The 21,800-nt window shown below is 26.7% G+C and overlaps 6 protein-coding genes and 1 pseudogene across 9 annotated transcripts; 4 read left to right on the top strand and 3 right to left on the bottom strand.

The window, feature by feature from the left end:
• The first annotated feature begins 254 nt into the window (after nt 1-254).
• Nucleotides 255-3,265, top strand: LOC124952061. Its single transcript, XM_047501372.1, has 4 exons — nt 255-966; nt 2,337-2,414; nt 2,520-2,592; nt 2,672-3,265. Exons 1-4 carry the CDS (start codon nt 961-963, stop codon nt 2,905-2,907), a joined length of 393 nt encoding a protein of 130 aa, XP_047357328.1. The 5' UTR covers nt 255-960; the 3' UTR covers nt 2,908-3,265.
• On the bottom strand, nt 3,029-5,036 carry LOC124952059 (TNF receptor-associated factor 6-A-like). Its single transcript, XM_047501367.1, has 5 exons — nt 4,755-5,036; nt 4,510-4,647; nt 4,127-4,375; nt 3,758-4,002; nt 3,029-3,675 (listed from the first exon to the last, which is right to left on the bottom strand). Exons 1-5 carry the CDS (start codon nt 4,846-4,848, stop codon nt 3,421-3,423), a joined length of 981 nt encoding a protein of 326 aa, XP_047357323.1. The 5' UTR covers nt 4,849-5,036; the 3' UTR covers nt 3,029-3,420.
• Nucleotides 4,931-7,428, top strand: LOC124952058 (nucleoporin Nup43-like). The gene is made up of 7 exons (XM_047501366.1): nt 4,931-5,364; nt 5,461-5,565; nt 5,636-5,760; nt 5,830-5,951; nt 6,028-6,179; nt 6,265-6,511; nt 6,584-7,428. Exons 1-7 carry the CDS (start codon nt 5,251-5,253, stop codon nt 6,754-6,756), a joined length of 1,038 nt encoding a protein of 345 aa, XP_047357322.1. The 5' UTR covers nt 4,931-5,250; the 3' UTR covers nt 6,757-7,428.
• On the top strand, nt 7,101-10,620 carry LOC124952060 (protein unc-50 homolog). Of its 4 annotated transcripts, none has more exons than XM_047501371.1 (8): nt 7,453-8,747; nt 9,198-9,215; nt 9,364-9,522; nt 9,583-9,734; nt 9,804-9,990; nt 10,069-10,202; nt 10,299-10,400; nt 10,463-10,620. In XM_047501371.1, exons 3-8 carry the CDS (start codon nt 9,431-9,433, stop codon nt 10,597-10,599), a joined length of 804 nt encoding a protein of 267 aa, XP_047357327.1. In that variant the 5' UTR covers nt 7,453-8,747; nt 9,198-9,215; nt 9,364-9,430; the 3' UTR covers nt 10,600-10,620. The 4 variants fall into 4 exon arrangements, with proteins under 4 accessions (XP_047357326.1, XP_047357324.1, XP_047357327.1 ...); XM_047501369.1 differs by having other exon boundaries at nt 8,688-8,821; XM_047501370.1 differs by lacking the exons at nt 7,453-8,747; nt 9,198-9,215 and adding an exon at nt 7,101-7,239.
• Nucleotides 7,743-8,879, bottom strand: LOC124952229 (46 kDa FK506-binding nuclear protein-like). The gene is made up of 2 exons (XM_047501777.1): nt 8,420-8,879; nt 7,743-8,032 (listed from the first exon to the last, which is right to left on the bottom strand). Exons 1-2 carry the CDS (start codon nt 8,877-8,879, stop codon nt 7,743-7,745), a joined length of 750 nt encoding a protein of 249 aa, XP_047357733.1.
• A 673-nt stretch (nt 10,621-11,293) lies between the features above and the next one.
• Nucleotides 11,294-17,979, top strand: LOC124952057 (zinc finger FYVE domain-containing protein 16-like). Its single transcript, XM_047501364.1, is given in 17 exon segments — nt 11,294-11,578; nt 11,809-13,899; nt 14,047-14,279; nt 14,348-14,447; nt 14,548-14,627; nt 14,776-14,956; nt 15,374-15,589; nt 15,678-15,800; nt 15,899-15,978; nt 15,980-16,064; nt 16,140-16,299; nt 16,372-16,787; nt 16,872-16,980; nt 16,982-17,113; nt 17,207-17,327; nt 17,525-17,686; nt 17,821-17,979. Coding segments are annotated over 17 exon segments (4,503 nt in total). The 5' UTR covers nt 11,294-11,520; the 3' UTR covers nt 17,977-17,979.
• Nucleotides 17,980-19,651: 1,672 nt separating this feature from the next.
• Nucleotides 19,652-21,415, bottom strand: LOC124952228 (annotated as a pseudogene).
• Between the last annotated feature and the right edge of the window lie 385 nt (nt 21,416-21,800).

Below are 21,800 nucleotides of genomic sequence, written 5' to 3'. Positions count from 1 at the left end.
GCACACGATTGTTTCAAGGGTGTGAATGACCTTATCATAACGCAGCAGGTTCTGATGTACGAACGATGTAAGTACTTAACCCCGGACGTTTTTCTATGATTTACTCAAACTCTTATCGACTACTCCTTTTTTCACGATTTCTTGTTATCGATATTCAATCGTTTTCAATTTACCTTATCGTAAATTCTCTTAGCGAAAGATTGTTTGAAGTTGAAATTATCAAAAAAATAAACAAAAAAAAAAAAAGTAAGAAATTATTATCAATAAACATTATAGATATTTATCGTCAATTCTGTACCCGAAATAATACATCGATGAAATATATAAATTCGATATGTTTAAATCGCATTGTAATTTATTCAAATCTTTCTCAATTAATCTTCCTCTTACATTGCAATTTGAATTTGCATTTCTTAACCTTGAATGCCTTCCCGAAGAGAAATCACATTAAGAATTTTGAACGAATAAAGATCAAATAGCAACGAAGTGTGCAAGGGATGATACATTTTGTCTTCTTAGACGTTATATGTATGTATGTATGCATGTATATATGTATTTCGAGGGTAACCACAAGACTACGTAAGCGAGGATAAAATTCTCCTTCCAATGCAAATGATAAAATACACGATTCACTGTTAGAAAATGAGTATATATAGGTACGGTCATGCGTTCTCCTAGCGGTCTCGATTCTCTTTGATCGAGGAGGGGGTTGTACTTGAAGAGCAAGCGCGCACAGATTTCTTCCTCAAATACGTTTACTCCTTGGCACCCTTCGTGCGCAGAGAATCAAGCAACCCTTTGCCGTTTCTAATCATTTTAGTCGAAGTTCAAATTGTGCGAGACAGTAATAGCGAGTATTATTTCGCTTTATTTTTTTTTTTTTAAACAAGAAAGAAAGAGAGAAATAAAGTATCAAGACGAAGGAAAATACGCGAAGAACTTTATTCAAACTTATCCAGAATGAAGGTACGTTCTTTTGATTTCTTTCTTTTTGTTCTTCATAAGAAAAGATCATTTTCCTTCAACACTTTTGACAAAGAAAAAAAAAAAAAAAAAAAAAAAGAAAAAAGAAAAAAAGAATTTGCAATAAGATCTTTCTTTACGATTTAAAAATTAACAGAGTCAAATTGAAATTGAATATCGATCAATGAAATTTAATAATGGCGAATGATGAAGTTAGTTGTTTGTTATTTTGTTAAGAATATAAGAAACTTGATCTCCTTTTTTTTTTTTTTTTTTTTATATGTCACCTGTTAGATAAATTATATTTATGCTAGGAAGACAAGAAGTTATGTAATACGTGGGCGATCTAACGGCGATATATGTATGAACGTTTAAATTCTTTACAAGATTCTTCGTATTGATATATTTATCATGGGACGTCGTGGATATATAGTAATTGCTTTTCAAAAAACTAGGATATGAATCACGTTGTAATATTTTCATTATTTTATTTTTAATCTCGTATCGAACGTATTTTGGTTTTGTCAAAGTCATTAGGAAAAAAATACTTTCACGTAAAATGTTCTTTTTATAAAATTAATATACTTATTTTTTATTAAATGTATATTAATAGCGATATACCAGTATCGCATATTTTCAACGACATTGATGTTTGCCATTAATATAGTTTTAATGACGTGTCAAAATGGCCGTTGACAGACATCTCACATTATGGAAACTTTTCTATTTTCTCTTTTATTTTAATATACTTGAGAATATAATTATTTTTTAAATTACCTATTTTATACATCTAAACTCGAGAATGGATGTCAATGAAAAAAAGAAATTGTAGAGGACTCACCTCGGAAACTATAATATTTCAAATTTCATAAATTCGCTTGCTTCACAATTAATTATTTACTTAAAAATTTTTAAAGCTACAAGTGTTCAATTTTTGATTACATATACACTGTAACAAATCTACGAATCTAATTAATACGATTGTTTCGTTTAACATCATAAAGATCTGTTCCTCTTTGATAAAATATGAAGTATTAATGTTAATCGATAATTAAGCAAAGCACAAAAGTGATTGTATAACGTTTCCATTTTATTTAAATTATGTAACAATAGGAATTAGTAGGCGATTATGAGATTATATGAATATTTTTTTCAGAAATAATTCAAAATGTTTTTTGAAGTTCTTCGAACTTTTTATTTCTCAATCACAATTATTTCCTTAATTCATTTAAATCTTCAATTCATTTGCTCTTGTCTTTAGAAAATCAAACGAAGTTACTTGTTTTATGTATTTCCATCGCAAGAATCTTTAATTACAATTAATCGTTCTTTAGTTCCATTTAAAATTATCAAAATTTACTCTGAATTTTTAGATAATCCGTTACCTTTTCTTCATAATACCATTGATATTCTTAATAAAGATGGGATATGTAGAAGGAATGCAAAATGAGGTAAGCTATTAAATAGAAAAATCATAAGCATTATATGATTTTGATTATTTACATCTATTACGATATTTTCATATTTCGTGTAAAAATTATTCTGATCGATTTCAGCGCGATATCTCGAACGCATTTTCGATGTATGGAACATATAAAATGAAAAGACCATTTTGCAATGCGTTTACTGGTGAGTGAATTCTCATTAAAGAAAGAAAGGATCTCATACGATCCTTTAACATTTTTGTTAAAAAGCTAAAATTTCACAGGTTGTGGAAGAAAAAGGAGTTTTCATGGAACTTCAATTCAATCTCCGTACTTTGATTCTAAGAAAGGAATTAGAATTCGTCTTCCAATACCTATCTATAAAGCTTTAATAAATGCGGCTTCCGAAGAAATTCGAAACACAATTTCTCGAGGTTCTAATGATTATGAGCTCCCAGAGATAACACAGGACTTCACAGTTTTACCCGATCGAGAATTAGCACTGGAAGAAATTAATTGACTGATAGAAATTAATATAAGTACTCCTTTAGATTCATGAAATGAACAATCGAAAGTCAAAATATTATTAAATTATTTAGAATTATTTCATCTATGTTTAATAATATTTTTAAATAAGTATATCGATCAAAAGCGATGATTTAATTTATTCTATTTATATATTATTTTAATATTGTGATATCAACTACGATGACGTTTTTAATGTCATCGCAGCGTCATTTCGATATCTATTGATTCATATCGCGTAAATATGAATATAATTGATAATATGTTTTTACCGTTTTTATATTATAATTAATTTTGATGCTTTACGCCACAAAAAAAAAAAATTGTGTTATATCTGTAAAAGAAATTATAATAAACGAATTTCATGTTGTAAAACGAGACATTGGATTTTTCTCTTTTTTCTTCTTTTTTCTTTTTTTTTGTTTTGTTTTTCTTTTGTTTTGTTTTGTTTTTTTTTTTTTTTTTTTTTTCCACGTCATTTCAATTGACATTTAAAGATCGATAATACTTAAAAATAGATAACAAGTTTCACTAATATACTGTCGTTCCAAATATATCGAGAATGACTTGTATCAGTACGAAAAATCAAAGGTAATCTAGAGAGTATAACATTTCTTGGGATACTTAAACCAACACATTCTGGATTATCCGTTTCACCAATCGATGTAGGACGTTTCCAAAAATATTCTGTACAAAGTGCAGTTGGATCCCAAATACGAGAAGGTCTATCCTCTTTCAATTTTTCTAATGACTGATCTAAAATCTTTAATAAACAATATTTCATATTTATAATATCGAATAAATTAATTATTAAGACGATTTCTCTATTCATCGGATATTCTTACCGACAATTGGATTTTATAAGAGAACGGCCATTTAACGAATGAATCGTATTGACCACTCGTTAAACCAACGCTTATAAACACTGTACCATCTGGAAAATATTTCGGTACAATTTTTAAATACATCGCGTATCCAGGTTGACCCACGTAAAAGGTTGAGCTACGTTCGAAACGTGTCCTATCCCATTTCGTAAGTTTCTCTTCGAAACCCCTAATTTCCCAATAATACGTAAAAACGTTTAAGGATTCTGAAAAAAAAAAAAAAAAATAAAAAATAAAAAAAAAATAAAAAAAAAACATAAATGTTTTATATAAAAACGATAATTAGATAAAAAAAATGAATAAATAAACATTCATTCTCTTCTCACTAACTATTCAATGATTCCGTTTTGATCGTATAATTAAATTCATTGATTTCATTTTGCCTTGGAGATATATTATGATTGTTGTAAAAAATCTTGTAATTAGATTTAACGTTTTGTTTGTTATTTCGATAAATCGTATCATTGATTTTTGAAGAAGTATCACGTTGTTCCATTAATGTACGAAGAAGTATCTTGATCTCCTGTAATTCGTCGGATAAATTTTTTTCTAATTTTTCAAATCTCGCTTCTACTGTTTCTGTAAGAGAATTCATTTTTATGGAGTTAGTCGTACGGGCAAAAAAAGAAAAAAAAGAAAGAAAAAAAAAAACAAAAGTGAAAGAAAAACTGTTCAAATCAAAAAGTTACAGATCTTAATCGAACGAATCTTACTTGCATTGCAGGCTCCTGTGAGAACTTTTGTTACGGTAGCATGTGCGTTTGCGACTAATTCCTCCGTTGAAATTTTACAAACTGCATATTGCGTTTCGATAATATTATTATCGTCTCTAACATTGCTTTCGATTTCAACTGAAAATAAACGCGTCGTGTTTTATCATAAGTTATGAAAGATCAATAATATATTCTTTTAATAATGAATTTTTTTCGTTATTGTTTAAAATTTTAAATCTATTTACCATTTTTCGAAACTGGTACAATTGCACTAACGATAATCGAATACAACACAAAAATATATAAAAGTAATATCGAACGTTTTATTATTATCGACATTACGAATGGTAGGACGTTATAGAATCATTTGACTCTCGTCGAGATTCTAACTTTCTAAGATGGTGATGTTCCTGGAGTCCACAGAAATAGATTTCATCGAATTTCATCGCTTGGATGAAAATGGCGCGAGCGTGATATTAGTTACGAGCGCGGGAAATCGAACTTTTTTTTTTCGTATTAACCGTTAATACGTGATTTAGTTTAAATTATAAATTTTAATATATAAAATAAGAACAATTTAAAGATCTATAATTCGTTAACATTATATAAATATATTTCATCGAATCAATACACATTTTACATTAACTTCAGAATTACTCTTTTTCTTTTCGATGTGACCTGTAACTTCGTTTATAATATTCTTGTTTTATTGAAATTTTGACAAAAAGTGTTTTCTTTAAAATGAGCGAAAATGTCCAAGGAACATTTATATCTCAAAAGATTTCAAAGATAAGATGGAAACGCGAAGATTTTGCAGAAATAAAAAACTTTTTAACCGGCAGCTGGGACGATCCGGTATATGAATGATACATAACCTAAATTTTTCTATTGAAATGAGTTTATGAATAAAATAAATTATTGTTATCTATAACGTTTTATTCTTATATCTAGGTAAATAAAATTACATATTGGTCTCTTACAACAAACGAAGATGAAGAAACATATCCAACTATTGCTTCTGAGTATTCATTTCTTGGTGATGTTACAGAAATAAAGGTTCTATATTCAAGATTAAATATACAATAGATGTTGTTTGATTAAGATTAATATTATATCAATTTTACAGTTTATAAACAGTAACTTTTTTGTGGCATCGTCATCTTTAGGCTCTGTTAAACTATTACAAATTCATGAAAATCCATTTCCTCAATTTAAAGAACATATGGCATGGGAATTTATACATAATTTTAAGTAAGTAAACTTCATGATATATATAATTCTGTGCAAATTCATTACTATGATTAATGTTTATTTATATAGAACATTAGATTATGCTCCATGTACTGCTCTTTCTAATTTCGAGCAAGATATAGTTTCGGTGGGTGAAGATGGTCGAATCAATCTTCTGACAACTACACAACAGAAACCAGTTAGAACAATTGGTAAATATTAATGTTTATATAATGTACACTCATAAGAATTTTAATTCATATGAGCAAACTTTATTTAAATTTGTAGAGAATGCAGATAGCTGTTCTATTTATTGTGTTGATTTCCTAAGACATAGTGAAATACTGACAGGCAATTTACGAGGACACATGAAAGTTTGGGATTTAAGAAATGATCATGATACTCCTGCAACTACTTTTATGCTTTCAGAACAGATCAAAGTATCGCATACATTTAATATTTTAATCTTTTTTGTAATTAATATAGTCCTTAAAATATTAAATAATTATATAAAATATTTTTCAGACCGAAGCAATGAGTATCGCACATCATCCTACACAGAGGCACATAATAGTTGCAGGTGGAGGTGATGGTAGTTTGACTGTATGGGATTTAAGACATCATACTTATCCCATATCACAGCTTAATGCTCATGCAAAAGCAGTTAGTGAAATTATGTTTCATCCAGATAGACCAGAAAATTTATTTACATGTTCAACCAGTGGTGAATTATGGCATTGGAACAATACACAGAATTCAAAATTAAGATTAGGTAACTTTATTTTTCTAGCATATATATATATTCATATAAAATGTGTCATTCATATAGGAATTTTCATTGTAGATTCAACAGACACTCATTGGTTGAATACAATAGGAACAAATGGTAATATTAACGTTACATCGCTCTGTTGTGATATGCATAAACCAATAAATAGTATTGACATTGATAAAACTACTTTACTATTTGGATGTGATAATGAAGCTATGTATATTATTAAAAATGTAGCTATATAACAATTTCATAGAATAAACATTCCTTTCCATACTCTGTGAATAATATTAATAATTATATATTATAATAACTACATATATATTATAATATGTAAATATTTTATTTAATTTCTGTTTTATATGTAATACTTAATTTTATTGAAGTTTACCGGTTAAACCACTAGGGAGCGCGAATGGTAGCGATTTCAGCACACCTATCTTCACGTTGTAAAACGTCAGAAAATTGAGAAACATGTAAATAATGTTGATCGAATATAAAAGCGTATCTCTAATTTTTTTATTTTTTGTTACGTTTTAGTAAATTAATAGAATCTTAACATTTTTATGCTTAAATATATTAATGACTCATGTGGTGCTTATAAATATTTTCATATCTCGTTTATGTAGCAATCATATTACATCTATCATTCTCTCTCTATCCAGTCATCCAATCATAATTAATATATGTATGTACATCATCAGTTATCCAACTGTAAAAAAAACCCGGTACGCATTAATTCCGATAAAAGAAATTTATATGAAAAGATTAAGATACATAAAATTGTGAATTTTCATTAAGTGTATGATGCAAAAATTAAAATTTATTGTCTTATTTATATTGTTGACATTTGACGTATGACATAAATTAAGCTTAAATCTAATGTTATAAAAAAAAAAAAAAAAAAAGGTGTACAGGTAATTTATATTAATTGTCTAATAGCTAGAATGATAATGTGACAATAAACATAATGTTTCTTTTTCAATTTAATAATAAAATTTGTTTATATCACTTATTTCAACATATTTGACATACATAAGGTTAAAATATATTAAATATCACATATAATAATTGTGTTGCATCTGCTATTACATCTTATCGAATACAATTTGAATTATATTATTATTTGAAACTAACCAAAAATTCGTTTTACTTGTTTCACGTTAATCAGATGCTCTTAGTAATCACGAACTTAGAAATTAATCAAATCACAATAAGATTTTTTTAAATATCATTGAACATTTCTTAATTCAATTTCATATTCAAGCGTACTATTTCCAGGAATATAAGGGGGCAAACCTTTAGCACCATATCCCATAGCAGGAGGAATTATAATTTGCCTCTTTCCGCCAACTTTCATACCTATTATACCTACGTCCCATCCTTTAATCACTTGACTTCTTCCAAGTTTAAATTTAAAACCATTTCCCTGTTTACTCTCATCAAACTTCTTGCCATTCTTTAATTTACCCGTATAATAAATGGAGATCAATTTTCCTGATTTTGCAACTGCTCCATTGCCTATTTTTATATCTTTTATTCTTATAGGTTTAGTTTTCTTTATCTCTCTTAGAACATTATGTACTTTCAATTTTTTCTTTTGTTGTTTTCTATCTTGTTTTCTTTCTTCATCTTTATGTTCATACATTAATTTTCTTTCTTCTTGCATCTTATCTTGTTGTTGGATTTGTTTGTCTTTTTTATTTCGTTTGATAAATTTATTCTCTTTTTCGATATCTTCTTCAATTTCTTCTTTGTCTTCAGAGACATCAATAGACTCCATATTTAAACAAAGTTCATCATCATCATCATCATCATCAGCTTCAAAGCTATCATCTATTTCATCTATTTCTATTTCTTCTTCATCTTCATATTCATCTTCATCTTCATCATTATCTTCTTCTTCACTTTCAGTCCCAGTTAGATATTCACTGTAATCAGATTGTAATTCATCCGAAGATTCAATTTCACATTTCATTCGTTTTGGTTTTAAAGTTACATTAGGATAATGTGTTGCTTTTCTTTTTATTTGTTTATTAGCTGTTTGTGAATCTTCATTTCGTTTTTCTTCTTGTTCTTTCAAAATTAATTTATGATTCAAATATCCAGTTAAATGTACATAACTATCACCATTACATATAAAAGTTATTTCATTTCCTTTTTCAAAATTCAAGTCAAGTGATACTTGCCACATTGTGCTTTTTTTCAGGTTACAAAGTAAATAATTCGTATCATTGTAAGTTATCGTAACTTGCACTATTTCATCATTGCCGGTTGTAGTATCCAAAGTCGCCATAGACAAGTGAAATGGTATTTCAACGGTTTGACTATATCGTTTTTTTGGCTCCATTATTAAACCCCAAAACATCTTCACTGTTTTATTGTATAACTTTTGATCAAATTATAAATAATAGATGCATTAATATTATATATTATGTTATAGTATTCGTTTCTAACTTTTACAAATAATATCGTCCATAGCAGGATAATACAACTGACTAAGCTTATGACTTAAACTCATCTAACGTTCTCTCGTGTCAAATACCTTTGTTTTCTTTTTTTTTTTTTTTTTTAGTTTAATCATATATTTACATTCGTGAGAAATATTTGAAAAAGTCATCCTAAGAGTTTATATAAAAATAAATTATGTTGTATAATCGAGGTTATGCATTATTTTTTTCTACAGGTCGAATATAAAATAAAGGTAGCTTTTTAATTATTAATAGTAATATTTAAATAAATTATTATTTTCTTACACAAGTTTACATTCTTTACCGATATGACACTCTTATAAATATATTTCTAATTTTATACAATAGTTATAAAAAATTAATTGTTAAATTTTTTTTCAGAAAAGAGAGAGAGAGAGAGAGAGAGGGAGAGTGAAAAAGAGCAAAGATCATAATTAAGTAAACAAAAATGAAATTTTCAACTTCTCCTCCTACAAGTCGTTGTACATCTCCAATTTTAGTAGATGTAGGATCAACGTTACCAACGCCTGTTACATATAGGTATGACATAGAAATGTTAATCTTTTTAAAGATATAATATTAATTATGATTATCTTACAGGCATAATTGTATCAGTGCTGCAACAAAATGTTATAAATACTTGAGGAAGTTATTAAAATTTGAGCAAATGGATTTTGAGTTTGCATTATGGCAAATGATATTTTTATTTACAGCACCACAAAAAGTTTATAGAAATTTTCAAAGTAGAAAACGTAAGTATTCTATTACAAATGTATAAAAGAAATTTTAAGTTTTTAATCAATTAAAATTAAAATTTTCAGAAACAAAATCACAATTTGCAAGAGATGATCCAGCATTTTTAGTATTATTAACATGTTGGCTTTGTATTTCTGCAGTTGGTATTGCCGTAGTTTTGGGATTAGGATTTTTCCAATTTATAAGACTTTTACTTTATATGATTTTTGTTGATTATATTGTTGTTGGTTTAATAGTAGCCACTGTTTTTTGGTAAACCATATATAAATATATATCAAATCTAAGCGTCTGTATTCCATATTTGTAATCAAATATTTTTATTACATATAGGTTTATAACTAATCGATATTTAAGAATTGATAAAAGTCAAGATGTCGAATGGGGATATGCATTTGACATTCATTTGAATGCTTTTTTTCCACCTTTAATAATACTTCACATTCTACAACTTTTTATATATAATGGTAAGAAAATCTGAATCACATTTATATGTTGTAACTTAAGACAAGAATAATTTCATAATATATGATACATTAGAAACAATTAAAAAAAATTTATAGGCCTCATAAATACAAATGTCTTTGGTGGACGATTTGTTGGGAATACACTTTGGTTTATATCTGTTGCATATTACATATACATCACATTTTTGGGCTATACAAGTAAGTTGTATTAATTGTTTGCATATTACATAAAAGTATAATATTAAACGTATTTTTTTTAGGTGTTGAAATACTTCATAAGACACACATCATTTTTTCTGCTCTACCAATAATGCTGTTAATATATATAATTACATTATGTTCTGGAATCAATATCAGTCGTTTGATTATGGATTTTTATCACTATAGAGTTAATTAAATATATTATGTATATATATATATATATATATATATATATATGTATGTATATATGACAATTTATTGTGAAAATATTTAAATTTATATAATATAGGTTTTTTTATTTATGTAACATTAATATATAAGAAAACCTTATAAGAGTAATCCTGAGCAACATAAGAATTATTTTGTTTATATTAACTACATATTGTTTTGTACATTTCCCATATAAGTTAAAATTTTTTACTATTTAAAAAATGATCTAATTTGGAATTTGATTATTAATATTAATTTATCGATTAAATATCACCTACGTTATATAATTCATAAAAATAAAGATTTATTCAAATTTGCCGCCGATTAACGAACTACTACGCAAGTGAAAACGCACAATCTGGCAACACGGCAGCCAGTAAAGGATGACTTAAGTGTTATAATAGTAAGCTGTACAATACAATGACAACCGCTGTAAAATGACAGTTGTCAATGTAAATAGGTTACCATTATACTTTTCATTGACAAATAGTCCACGTGATGCTGAAGTCGCTTGTATCAATTTTCCAAAATCCTAGTTTCTTTGTACAATAACAATCTTTTAAAATGATATTTTTCACTTTCTTATCAAACGAGTAGTGTTCAAAGAAAAAAATATTGAACTGTAGTATTTTGGTTTTTTTATTTTTTTTTTTTTTTTTTTTTTTTTTTATTACGGAAATTTTATTTCTCATAAAATAACAAATCTCGACATTAGGATTATTATCAAGAAATATTATTCGTCGTTATCTTTTCTTACGTGTTTACAAAAAATAATTATATACGTATTTAGTATCAGTGCACATCGTTCTTGCGCCTTTGACACTGTTACTACATGTTTTACTATCAAAAATCGTATAAACCTGTTTTATACATGGTACTTATTCTATAAACACCAGTAATTTATACAATGGAGAAATTTGCAATTGATTTAGACAAGGTTCTCGATGACTTCGAATTTAATGAAGGTATATCATAAATTATTTTTATTGATATTTATTTTCTAAATTAAATTAATTAAATTCATAATAGGTTTATTAATATTTGTTATCATTGTTTGGTATGCGTTATGATATATTGTATACGTACATAAGAATACTTATTGTTCGAAATATTCAATTTCTACGTATAATATAATGTAATTAAAATAATATACATATATATATATATATATATATATTTTTTTTGCTTTTTTCAGATTGTGCAGAACAAATAGCGTCTGTAACTTCTCCCATAACTAATGCTACATTAACTGTAGATAGGTGTGGCATAGAATCGACGTCTACAAATGTAACTACTGTTGACAGTGGAAGATTAATTCAAGAATTTGAAGTATTATCATTTGGAAAGCATGAGAACAGCTCTAATGTTATTACAGAGAGTAAGTCTTCGCTTGACAAAAGCATGATCTTGCCTCAAAATAATTACCATAAAGATGATTCAGCACGAAAATGTACAGATTCCATAAATCATTTTCATGCAGAAAATTCTACCAATGACCATAAAGTTGCACAAAAGCAATGTATATATCATCAAGATTCTGAACCAATTTCTATTACAATTTACAATAACACATCTCAGCCGTTATTGACAAAACAACAAAATAGTAATAACAATCAGCAACTTCAAAACAGATATGATAAGAAATTAAATCAGCCAAATATAAAGCCTACTGTTAGCAATGTGTTAAATAGTTTAAACGAATATATAAATGCACCAACAATAAGTTTGGATTATGTAGACGGTATGTTGGATAAACAAGATATTAGGCCTAAAAAACAATCTGATATGGTTAACGAGGAAAAAGTTATATCTAGTACAAGTACAGAGATCATTGATCATAATTTAATTAAAACTATAACAGATAAAAATAAAGTAGTTGAAGAAATACTCAATGATGTGGAACAAACTGTTGTTCTACCATTGAATCAGGATGTAATAGAAAATAAAAATCAGTTTATTAATACAGATACATTGCAATCTTCAAAATTACATGTAGAAAGTAGTAAACAGGATCTTAAAAATATTGAATACAAAAATGAAGAAGTAGATAATAATGAAAATATTGATTCTGATAAACAAGAAAAAATTATTCAACCCAATACAGAAGATATTCAATATGAACATATACATGTATTTGAAGATAAGAAAATTAATGATACTGCTTCAGAAGATGTATCGGAATCAGATACTGCATGTAAAATAACAGATGAATTATATACAACTAAAATTTTAGAAACTGAAGCAATAAATATTTCTAATGGGATAACTTCTGAGAAGATAAACGAATCTCATATTGATGGAAATACATTGCCATCAAATTCTCATGAAACTACGAATGTCACATATTCTGCCCAAAAACCAATTGGTTTTAATAACATGAATGATTTATCAGAAGAAGAATTAAATAAATATTTAGAAACGTTAGAGATAGAAGAAAAATTAACGGAAAGTGCAGTACATCCACAGAATGCCTTGTTATCTGAAGCATATAAGAATACAACTGAAAACAATATAAGTAACAATACATTTTCTTATGAAGAGTCTAAAGACGATAAAAAAACTCATGTAGCAACTAATAAAATTGACAATAGCCAGCTTGTAGAAAAAGAATTTAAAACTAAAACTGAAGAATGTTCTGAAAGAAGTTCTGTTAATAAACATGATAAAGACATAGTAAAAGAAAAAGTATCTGATAATATTTTACACGATGAAAGATATTGGAACAAATCTAATAATTTTACAACAGTTATACCTGTAAATAAAGAAGAACACATACAAACAAAAAGTGATAATAACATAATAGTTAAAGAAATGGAAAATCCTGTAGATAATGTAGAATATATTAAAGATACAGGGACAAAAAATCAATCTACAAATGAAGCACAAAGTTGGACATCTTCTGAAAATAAACATGTATTTAGAATTGGAAATAATGAATCTGATCAATCAGAAGAAGTTTTACAACCTGTTAAAACTAATGTTTGTACAATACAAAATAATAAAGATATAGTTCCATCTTCAGAACAAAATAATAATCAAATTAGTGAATTACAAATACTTGGTAATACTAGTTATGATACCAAAGACAAAAGTCATAGGTTACAAGATAATAAAACTTTAAATGATATTGTTAATTTATGTACCGATATACAACCAAAAAGTACAGATGTGTGTGTGGAAAATAATTCAGAACATAATGAAAATACAGAAGGAGGAAATAAAGCAGTTCGTCCACAAACTTTAGATATCGCTTTAACAGTTAGTATGAATGACCATCATACATCAGGTATATAATATTATATATTTTTTTTATATTTTTTAATAAAAAAATAATTATTATATTATTTAATCCAAATATATATAATGAATACTACTTTTAGTTGTAAATTTCTATAAAATGAAATGTAAAAAAAAAAAAAAATAATTAATACAGGTTCTCCTAGCACCACTTCCAGGCAGCAAGGTACATCAGAAAATGAAGGTAATGGTACTAACAGCCGAGACATAGTGGTTGATCTCTCAGAAATTGCTTTAGCAGAATCTATTAAAAAACTTGGAAAACAACCACCCTTCTGGATTCCTGATAGTAATGCTTCTAGTTGTATGTTATGTGATTTAAAATTTACTGTCCTTAAGCGACGCCATCATTGTCGTGCTTGTGGGAAGGTAAATGGTGACTTATACAAATCTAAATTACATTATTTGTTTTACACTTTTTTTTATTACTGTTACAGGTACTCTGTAGCAAATGTTGTAATATGAAATACAAATTAGAATATCAAGGTAATATCCATTCAAGAGTCTGTGTTGCCTGTTATCAGCTTCTAATGAAAGGTAAATGTTTTTATTTCCGAAGACGTATAAAAATATTTGAATAAATATTGTTTTTTTTTTTTTTTTCTTTCTTTCTTTTTTCTTTTTTTTTTTTTCATAGCTGAAAATCAACAAGAGGCAAATAATTGGCCTACAAACTGTGTAAGCTATGGTAACAATAGTGAAGTTAACTCTCCTCAAGTAAGTATAGGGAGTAACATAATGAAGATTAATAAATATAGTAATCCTACAGCTCTCATATAGATATGTTATACTTGGAGTGCATCTTTTTAAGAAAGAAAAGAATTACTTATTGCTAATAGTAGGATTATTTTATAAATGATTATAGGGAAGACCACCTAATCCAAATAATCCTATGGAATATTGTTCAACTATACCACCTTTACAGCAACTAGCAGGTGGATTGCCGCCGCCACCACCAACAGTAATGGTGCCTGTTGGTGTTCTTAAAAGGGAGGGTAGTACAAAGCAGCGTTCAGAAGGATCTAAGTCTGTCATGTTTAGCGATGGTGAGTAACATTTGTATAAAATAATTATATATTATTATGTAATTATTATATATAAAAATTTATATATTGTTTAGCTAAAGGCCTGAAACAAGAGTGATTGATTTAAAATATATCATATTTTACTCTTTTATTCATCATATCTCTAATTATGTCATTCTTTAATTATTGGTAGTAATTTTACAAATGTGTATATGTATAATTATATAACCTGTACGACTATAATCCTAAAACCATCCACATGTATATATTCCATCCATTTATGTTAAGTTCTTTATTTTTTTGTTATCTCATTAATGTTAATCCCCCCACATATATATTTTATTTTCTGACTTTAGTTTTTTTAAATACATATTTATGTTATCAATCCTGCCCCTTCCTATTTGTTTTTTTTTTCACACACAAATAAACTAAACATAGGAATAAGGCCTGGATGTGACCTGACAGAACTAGATTCATCTTGGGATTTAAAACCACCTTATCGGAAAACAGGAACAAGCGAGTATCTGCGTCTGACTCATTCAATGTCCAGTGGAAGTAAAAAACAAAATCTGTTACCTTTGGACCCTAATACAAATAGTTACATACCACAAGATCCTAATATGCTACCACCAACAGTCACCATACATAAAGGCCGTAAGAAAGCGATATTATATTTCAAATAATTATGATTAGAAAATATCAATCACTTTGCACTATTATAATTTTTATTTTATATTTTCAGAAATTTCTTATCATAACGTGACCGACCAAGATCTTCTTTACAGAACATTAAAAAATGAATGTGAACCACCAGTAATGTTTGCAATTAACAAAAATCTTTATGCATATGTTAAGATAACAAATTGTAAGTAGAAGATATAATCTATACAATATGAACAAAAAATAGATATAAATTCTTTTTCTTATACGTTTTTTTTTTCTTTTTTATTTTTATTTTTTTAGTAAGTTGCTGTGTAAACAGAATATGTTGGAATGTTACTTCAAAAGGATTGGCTTGTGTTGGTCAAGATGAAATTATAATTATTATTAGAAACTTTACCTGATGAAACTCAAATACCAAAAGATCTTCTTATGTATATTAATCATATATACGTAGAAGCAACAAAGGGTTTAATATTACATATTTCTTTTGTCCTTAAATTACAAAATTATTATAAACATTATTAATTTTTGATACACATAGGCAATACGATGACAGAGCTTTCTGTCTCAATACATCAGGGAGGTAATCTTTTGGGCTCCCGTGAACATGCAGGATTTTTATTTATTCGACAAACCTTACAATGTTTACAAAAAATTGTTTTGCCACCGGCACCTTTTCTAGTAGGCCTTTTAATTCATAGGTACGTTGTAAAATACAATTTTTTGTTAACGTCCAAAAAACATATTTACATGTATTTACATTTGTTTGTCAGATGGGAGACTCCATGGGCAAAAGTATTTCCGTTACGTCTTGTATTACGTCTTGGTGCTGAATATCGTTATTATCCTTGCCCGCTAGTCTCCGTTAGATTTCGAGATGCACTTTATTTCGAAATTGGACATACAGTTATGAAAGTGTTAGCGGATTTTAGAAATTTTGGATACACGTTACCCGGTGTCAGAGGATTAACGATTCATTTGAAAAATAGAACAACGGATGTTATGTTTCCTAGAAATAGATATGATCAAGTTATAAAAGGTCTAAATAATTCTAATGATCATGTTTTGGCATTTGCCTCGAATTTTAGTATCACTGCTGATTCACATTTAGTGTGTATACAAACAAATACAGGAGATGAAAGCAGTTACCAAACGCAGGCAATTAATATTCAAAATAAACCAAGAACAGGTACAATTTATTTATTGTATTAAATAAAAATAGCTGTAATTATAATACAAAAAGTATACATAAGCGTAAGCGTTTCTTTTCTAGTAACTGGAGCAAGTTTTATTGTCATTAATGGTGCATTAAAATCATCAATGGGATTGTCTGCTAAGTCAAGTATAGTAGAAGATGGTTTAATGGTAGAAATAATGCAGAAAAATGGAAGCTTTAAAAGCAGCTCTCAAGAATATGCATGACTTTTCAATTGGCTGTGGACGTCAAGGTGCAGCAGAACCGGATGAAACTGTAAATATAAAATGGGTAGAAAATGATGTGCAATTTAATTTAGGGTAAGGCTAATAAATCTTTTAAGTTCATTACGTATTGTAGTGATTTTTAATTTTTTTTTTTTTTTTTTAATTTTAATAAATATACACTTACAGAGTTAAAAGTCCTATCGATGGACAATTAATGGATGGTGTACCTTCTATAAGAGTTCATAATGCTACTGATTATAGAGGAACCAGTCGATTTATTCGTTGGACGGAAGTTTTTATTATCAAAGTATGTATAATATTTTATTAATTTTACCTTATATATTGAAATAATAATGTGAGATATCATATATTTTTTGATTCACATATTTTTTAAATCGTACCAATGTATACAATATTTATTTATTCAATGTAAATAAATTAAAATAAGTTTATTGTTTTATACATTAAAGCAATAAATTATAAAAAAGAAAATTTTATGTGTAGTCAGATGATCATCCAAATGGTGTTCACGATCCTATGGATATAAATAAATTATCAGAGAGTATAGCAAGGGCAACATGTGCAGCTTTAGTTAAACTTTTAGATCTTTTAGCAACTGCAGGACTTACAAAAATTGGTGTTAGAACAACTATTCATCCAGATAATGTAAGTTATAATTATACAGTTTAATTTATTATTAAATATGAGAAATACACGCACATATATATATATATATATATATATATATATATATTATATATTATCATTTCATTCTTTAAATAATGTAATCATTTATATAGGTTGGATATGAAGCTGGTAGTGAAGGTGCAAAGTTACCACCTATTTATATGAACAGTCTTGATAATGAATTAATTCAAATTCTACATAAAGCTGCACAAAGCAGTCAAGATACCCATACTGTGCTTGAATTAATATTCTATGTGCTCGATGAGTAAAAATGTACATATATTGTGGCATCTAGATAATTATAGTTGAATAATGTGGCAAGATCACACACATACATTTTTTTTCAATTTATATTAATTGATTAATTGTAACATAGAAAAATTCAGACATTTACTTGAATGTTGGATTATTATTTTCTATGTAATCATGAAACAATAATAGAATGATTCAGCACTGTAATATATCTTCCTTTATTGCTGACTGTTTTATCTCATAAATGTATTATCATTGTTATGTTAATAATATTGTGCTTAAAACATCTCATTTGTCGGTCTTTATCTAATTTTATTATATTATGACTACAAAGCTTTTGTACATAATTTCATTAAATCAATAAAATTTTATTATTATAGTTTTATGTAAACATTCTGAAAAATTTATGACTTTTTCAATTTTTTTTTTTTTTATAATCTATTTCCAATGAATCTCTCTAAATATGTAACAATATAATTTTCTTGTTATCTTCTAAAATAATGGCAATTAATTTTTGCAAAAAAAAAACCACCTTTTAGGAAGTATCTAAATATACTTAAAATTAATTTTTTCGTTAATTTACGTAAAATAATTCAAACAAATTGCGAAATGTTATTAGATCATTAGTTGCAATTTTTTTGTTTTTAATACACCTGTAGCATAAAAAAAAATCGTATAATATTATATATATATATATTATATATATATATATATATATATATATATAATATATATATATGTGTAATGAAATTCAATAAAAGATAAGAAGGAATATTGTTAATTAATTTATTATCTTTGGATAATACATCTTTTGTTTCCTATGCATGGCAATTGTTAATGTAGTTAATAAGCATACTATAAAATAGCTTAAAATTTATTTGCACTAGTTCCCGCGCAACTTTCATCGAATTCACTTTCGTTTATGGAAACAATTAAAATCTAATGTAAAAGATATATTATCAGCATCTTATTGATTACTATCACTGTATAAACTGTAATAAAAATGTATCTAATTATCAGGACGGAATATTGTACAATATATTGTTATTGACTTCAAAAGGAATGGCAACTCTAATAATATATATGCATACACTTTCTTTGTATTAGTCACAATCATATATCTCGTTTTAAAAGCTATGCTACGTTTAATACGTTACTTCTAATTACATACTTCAGTCCATTGTTACATTCAATGGCTTATGTCTATTTAGTATATATAAGAACAATTATAATCATTGTAGTATGGAATACATGATTGAATTTAATTGCCTTCTTCTCAAAATTTATGTATTCCTTTCTATTCAATACTGCACACGTAAATTTGTACTAATCTTGACACGAGGTTGGTAATGGTTGTTAAATGTAATTTAATTACAATGATGCAATTGTTATATTATTTCTATTATGCATAGCAACATAAAAAACCCAAATGTAATATTCTATAAATATGAGTCATTTTAAATGCACGATAATTCAAATTATAATTTCAATTGTACATATATACAAAATTATTATCACGACCTAATTTATAATAGTAGTCATTACACTGAAATGTGTATTATATATACTAATATATATATATATATATATATATATATATATATATATATATAATATATACATATACAAATATAATAGTATTAAACAGAATAATTATGTAAAGAATTATCAAATAATAATGATTATTGATCGAATTTTAATATATATTAAAAGATGTAACTAATCATTACATACTGAAAACTAAGAAATTATAAAGTCTGTTATATTTATTTACAAATGATGGACATAAAACTATCTATGATATAAAATTGGATACTAAAGATTTGTTTGTTATTTATTTGTTTTCCCTTCTCTTACAGGACGGCATGCACTACAACGTGTTTTAAATGCGTTCTCTTCTCCCGACGATGTATCGCTGTCAATTTTATTTTCCACTTCATCATCCTCATCTTCGTCTTCGTCTTGTTCCAAAAGCTGTTTACGTGCTAGTTGAACAGCATGCCATTCACGATAATGACCTGCTTCAATGCTTTCCTCTTTTCTATAATTAAAGCATGTATTTTGCAAAATAAAAATAATGACAATTTACAAATTGTTTCCCTTCAAATAAATGTTGCATTATTATTATTATTATTATTATTATTATTATTATTATTATATTAGATAATATTCCTTTATTAAATAAATCTTTGTAACAAGATTTTAACTTAAGAAGAATTGCTTCACCTCTTTCCTCTGGTGTTTCTTCATCTTCTTCATCCTCCTCTTCCTCACTTTGTCTTCAAAAACTTTTGGTTTAGTTACCTTCAGCTAATCTAAATATTTATAAACAATTTTTTAAACAATTTCTAAAATATATTCACTTAATTGTCTCAAATTATAAATGATTATAATTACATAGAATATAAGATGATATCCTTTTCTCAATAATTGACTATTTTATAGCAATGAACTTAAACGATCTACATATATATATATGCATCAATGAACACCTCACTTTGCTGCAATGGCACAGAGGTCTACGAATTCATGTTCACTGCCAAGGCCTTCATAATTATATGGGTTTTAGGTTCATCTATTTTCATATGGCCATAATCTTTCTCAGGCGGATGAAGAGTTGCAATAATATCATTTCATCCCATTTTGTTTCTTTACTTGGTCTAAGCAAAATAAAAAATAATATACAAATTTTCCAATCCTCTTAAGTTTATAAAAATATAATAATATATATCTATATATAAAACCTATAATATATTATATATTGTATATTATATAATTATTATATATATATATATATATATATATATATATATAGATATATAAAGTATATATATAAAATATTTTTTTGTAATACGTAAATTCAGGTATGCTGTACTCGTACATGTATATTTTTATTATTATTTATTATGTATTATTATATCGATTAAATAATTCATGGGATTTATATAACGTAATATATATTTTTAATAAACTAGTGCAATAATCATAAATCATCTAATTTCGATGATATTAATTTAAATTATGTATTAACTATGGGAGGATGCATACAAAATATATAATTCTTTTTCAATATTATTACTTTAATATTTAGTTATTGAATATTTACTTTTTTCCTGTATTTAAAGATTTGAAAAGTCTATTAATTGGGTATAATATATATATATATATATATATATATATAATATACTTATATATATATATATATATGTATATATACACAATGAAACTTGTTCTTCCATTTTAGTCATGCAAAGAAATTTTCTGTGAGATCATCTTTTAATTTTACAAAGTGACGATATAAATGTATAACTATAATAAATGATTACCTAGGCGCCTCTGGATTATCGAAGCTACTGGACGTTTCAAGATTCCTTTAGAAGGCCGTTTCGACAGATTTTCTCTGCCATTATTTTGAATAGAAATAATCACTTACGGTATTTTCGCATAATCGGCCATAGTTACTTTGAAATTGATTCACACTGAATAACCTCACTTCGTACACCACCGCATATACACGCACCCGTTTCTGCTTTACTCGTCCATCATTACCTACTCGTATATTAAAATATATGTATAATAGTTTTTTACGCAGCAAATGTTTAATACTATAATCCTCAGCCAATCATTTTCAACGATGTTCAAAACGATAAGAATGAACCAATAGAAACCATCCTTTAAGCGAGCAAAGCTTCAAGATTTATTGTTTATTGTACGATTTTTTTTTTTTTTTTTTTTTTTTTTATTGAAGCTATGTATGCTTTAAAATACAACAAAAAATAATTCAAGAATACATTTTTTCGTCGTTAGAAAAGTAATTCGATGGTTACCTAATCGATAATAG

This window comes from Vespa velutina, chromosome 10, assembly GCF_912470025.1.
Source record: "Vespa velutina chromosome 10, iVesVel2.1, whole genome shotgun sequence".
Taxonomy (NCBI): Eukaryota; Metazoa; Arthropoda; class Insecta; order Hymenoptera; family Vespidae; genus Vespa; species Vespa velutina.
The sequence above is the reverse complement of the archived record's forward strand: the minus strand, read 5'-3'. Positions and strand labels throughout refer to the sequence as shown.

Bases quoted from the DNA above. Each gene is read 5' to 3' on its own strand.
- LOC124952061 (XM_047501372.1), top strand. The intron at 2,415-2,519 runs GTAAGCTATTAA...GATCGATTTCAG, and splicing joins TAGAAGGAATGCAAAATGAG to CGCGATATCTCGAACGCATT. The intron at 2,593-2,671 runs GTGAGTGAATTC...AAAATTTCACAG, and splicing joins ATTTTGCAATGCGTTTACTG to GTTGTGGAAGAAAAAGGAGT.
- LOC124952059 (XM_047501367.1), bottom strand. From the start codon at position 4,848: ATGTCGATAATAATAAAACGTTCGATATTACTTTTATATATTTTTGTG. The intron at 4,648-4,754 runs GTAAATAGATTT...GTTTATTTTCAG, and splicing joins TGTACCAGTTTCGAAAAATG to TTGAAATCGAAAGCAATGTT. The intron at 3,676-3,757 runs GTAAGAATATCC...TGTTTATTAAAG, and splicing joins CTTATAAAATCCAATTGTCG to ATTTTAGATCAGTCATTAGA.
- LOC124952058 (XM_047501366.1), top strand. From the start codon at position 5,251: ATGAGCGAAAATGTCCAAGGAACATTTATATCTCAAAAGATTTCAAAG. The intron at 5,761-5,829 runs GTAAGTAAACTT...TTATTTATATAG, and splicing joins GAATTTATACATAATTTTAA to AACATTAGATTATGCTCCAT. The intron at 6,180-6,264 runs GTATCGCATACA...AATATTTTTCAG, and splicing joins TGCTTTCAGAACAGATCAAA to ACCGAAGCAATGAGTATCGC.
- LOC124952229 (XM_047501777.1), bottom strand. From the start codon at position 8,879: ATGTTTTGGGGTTTAATAATGGAGCCAAAAAAACGATATAGTCAAACC. The intron at 8,033-8,419 runs GTGAAGAAGAAG...ATATAAAAATAG, and splicing joins ATATCTAACTGGGACTGAAA to GCAATGGAGCAGTTGCAAAA.
- LOC124952060 (XM_047501370.1), top strand. From the start codon at position 9,431: ATGAAATTTTCAACTTCTCCTCCTACAAGTCGTTGTACATCTCCAATT. The intron at 9,735-9,803 runs GTAAGTATTCTA...TAAAATTTTCAG, and splicing joins AAATTTTCAAAGTAGAAAAC to AAACAAAATCACAATTTGCA. The intron at 9,991-10,068 runs GTAAACCATATA...TATTACATATAG, and splicing joins ATAGTAGCCACTGTTTTTTG to GTTTATAACTAATCGATATT.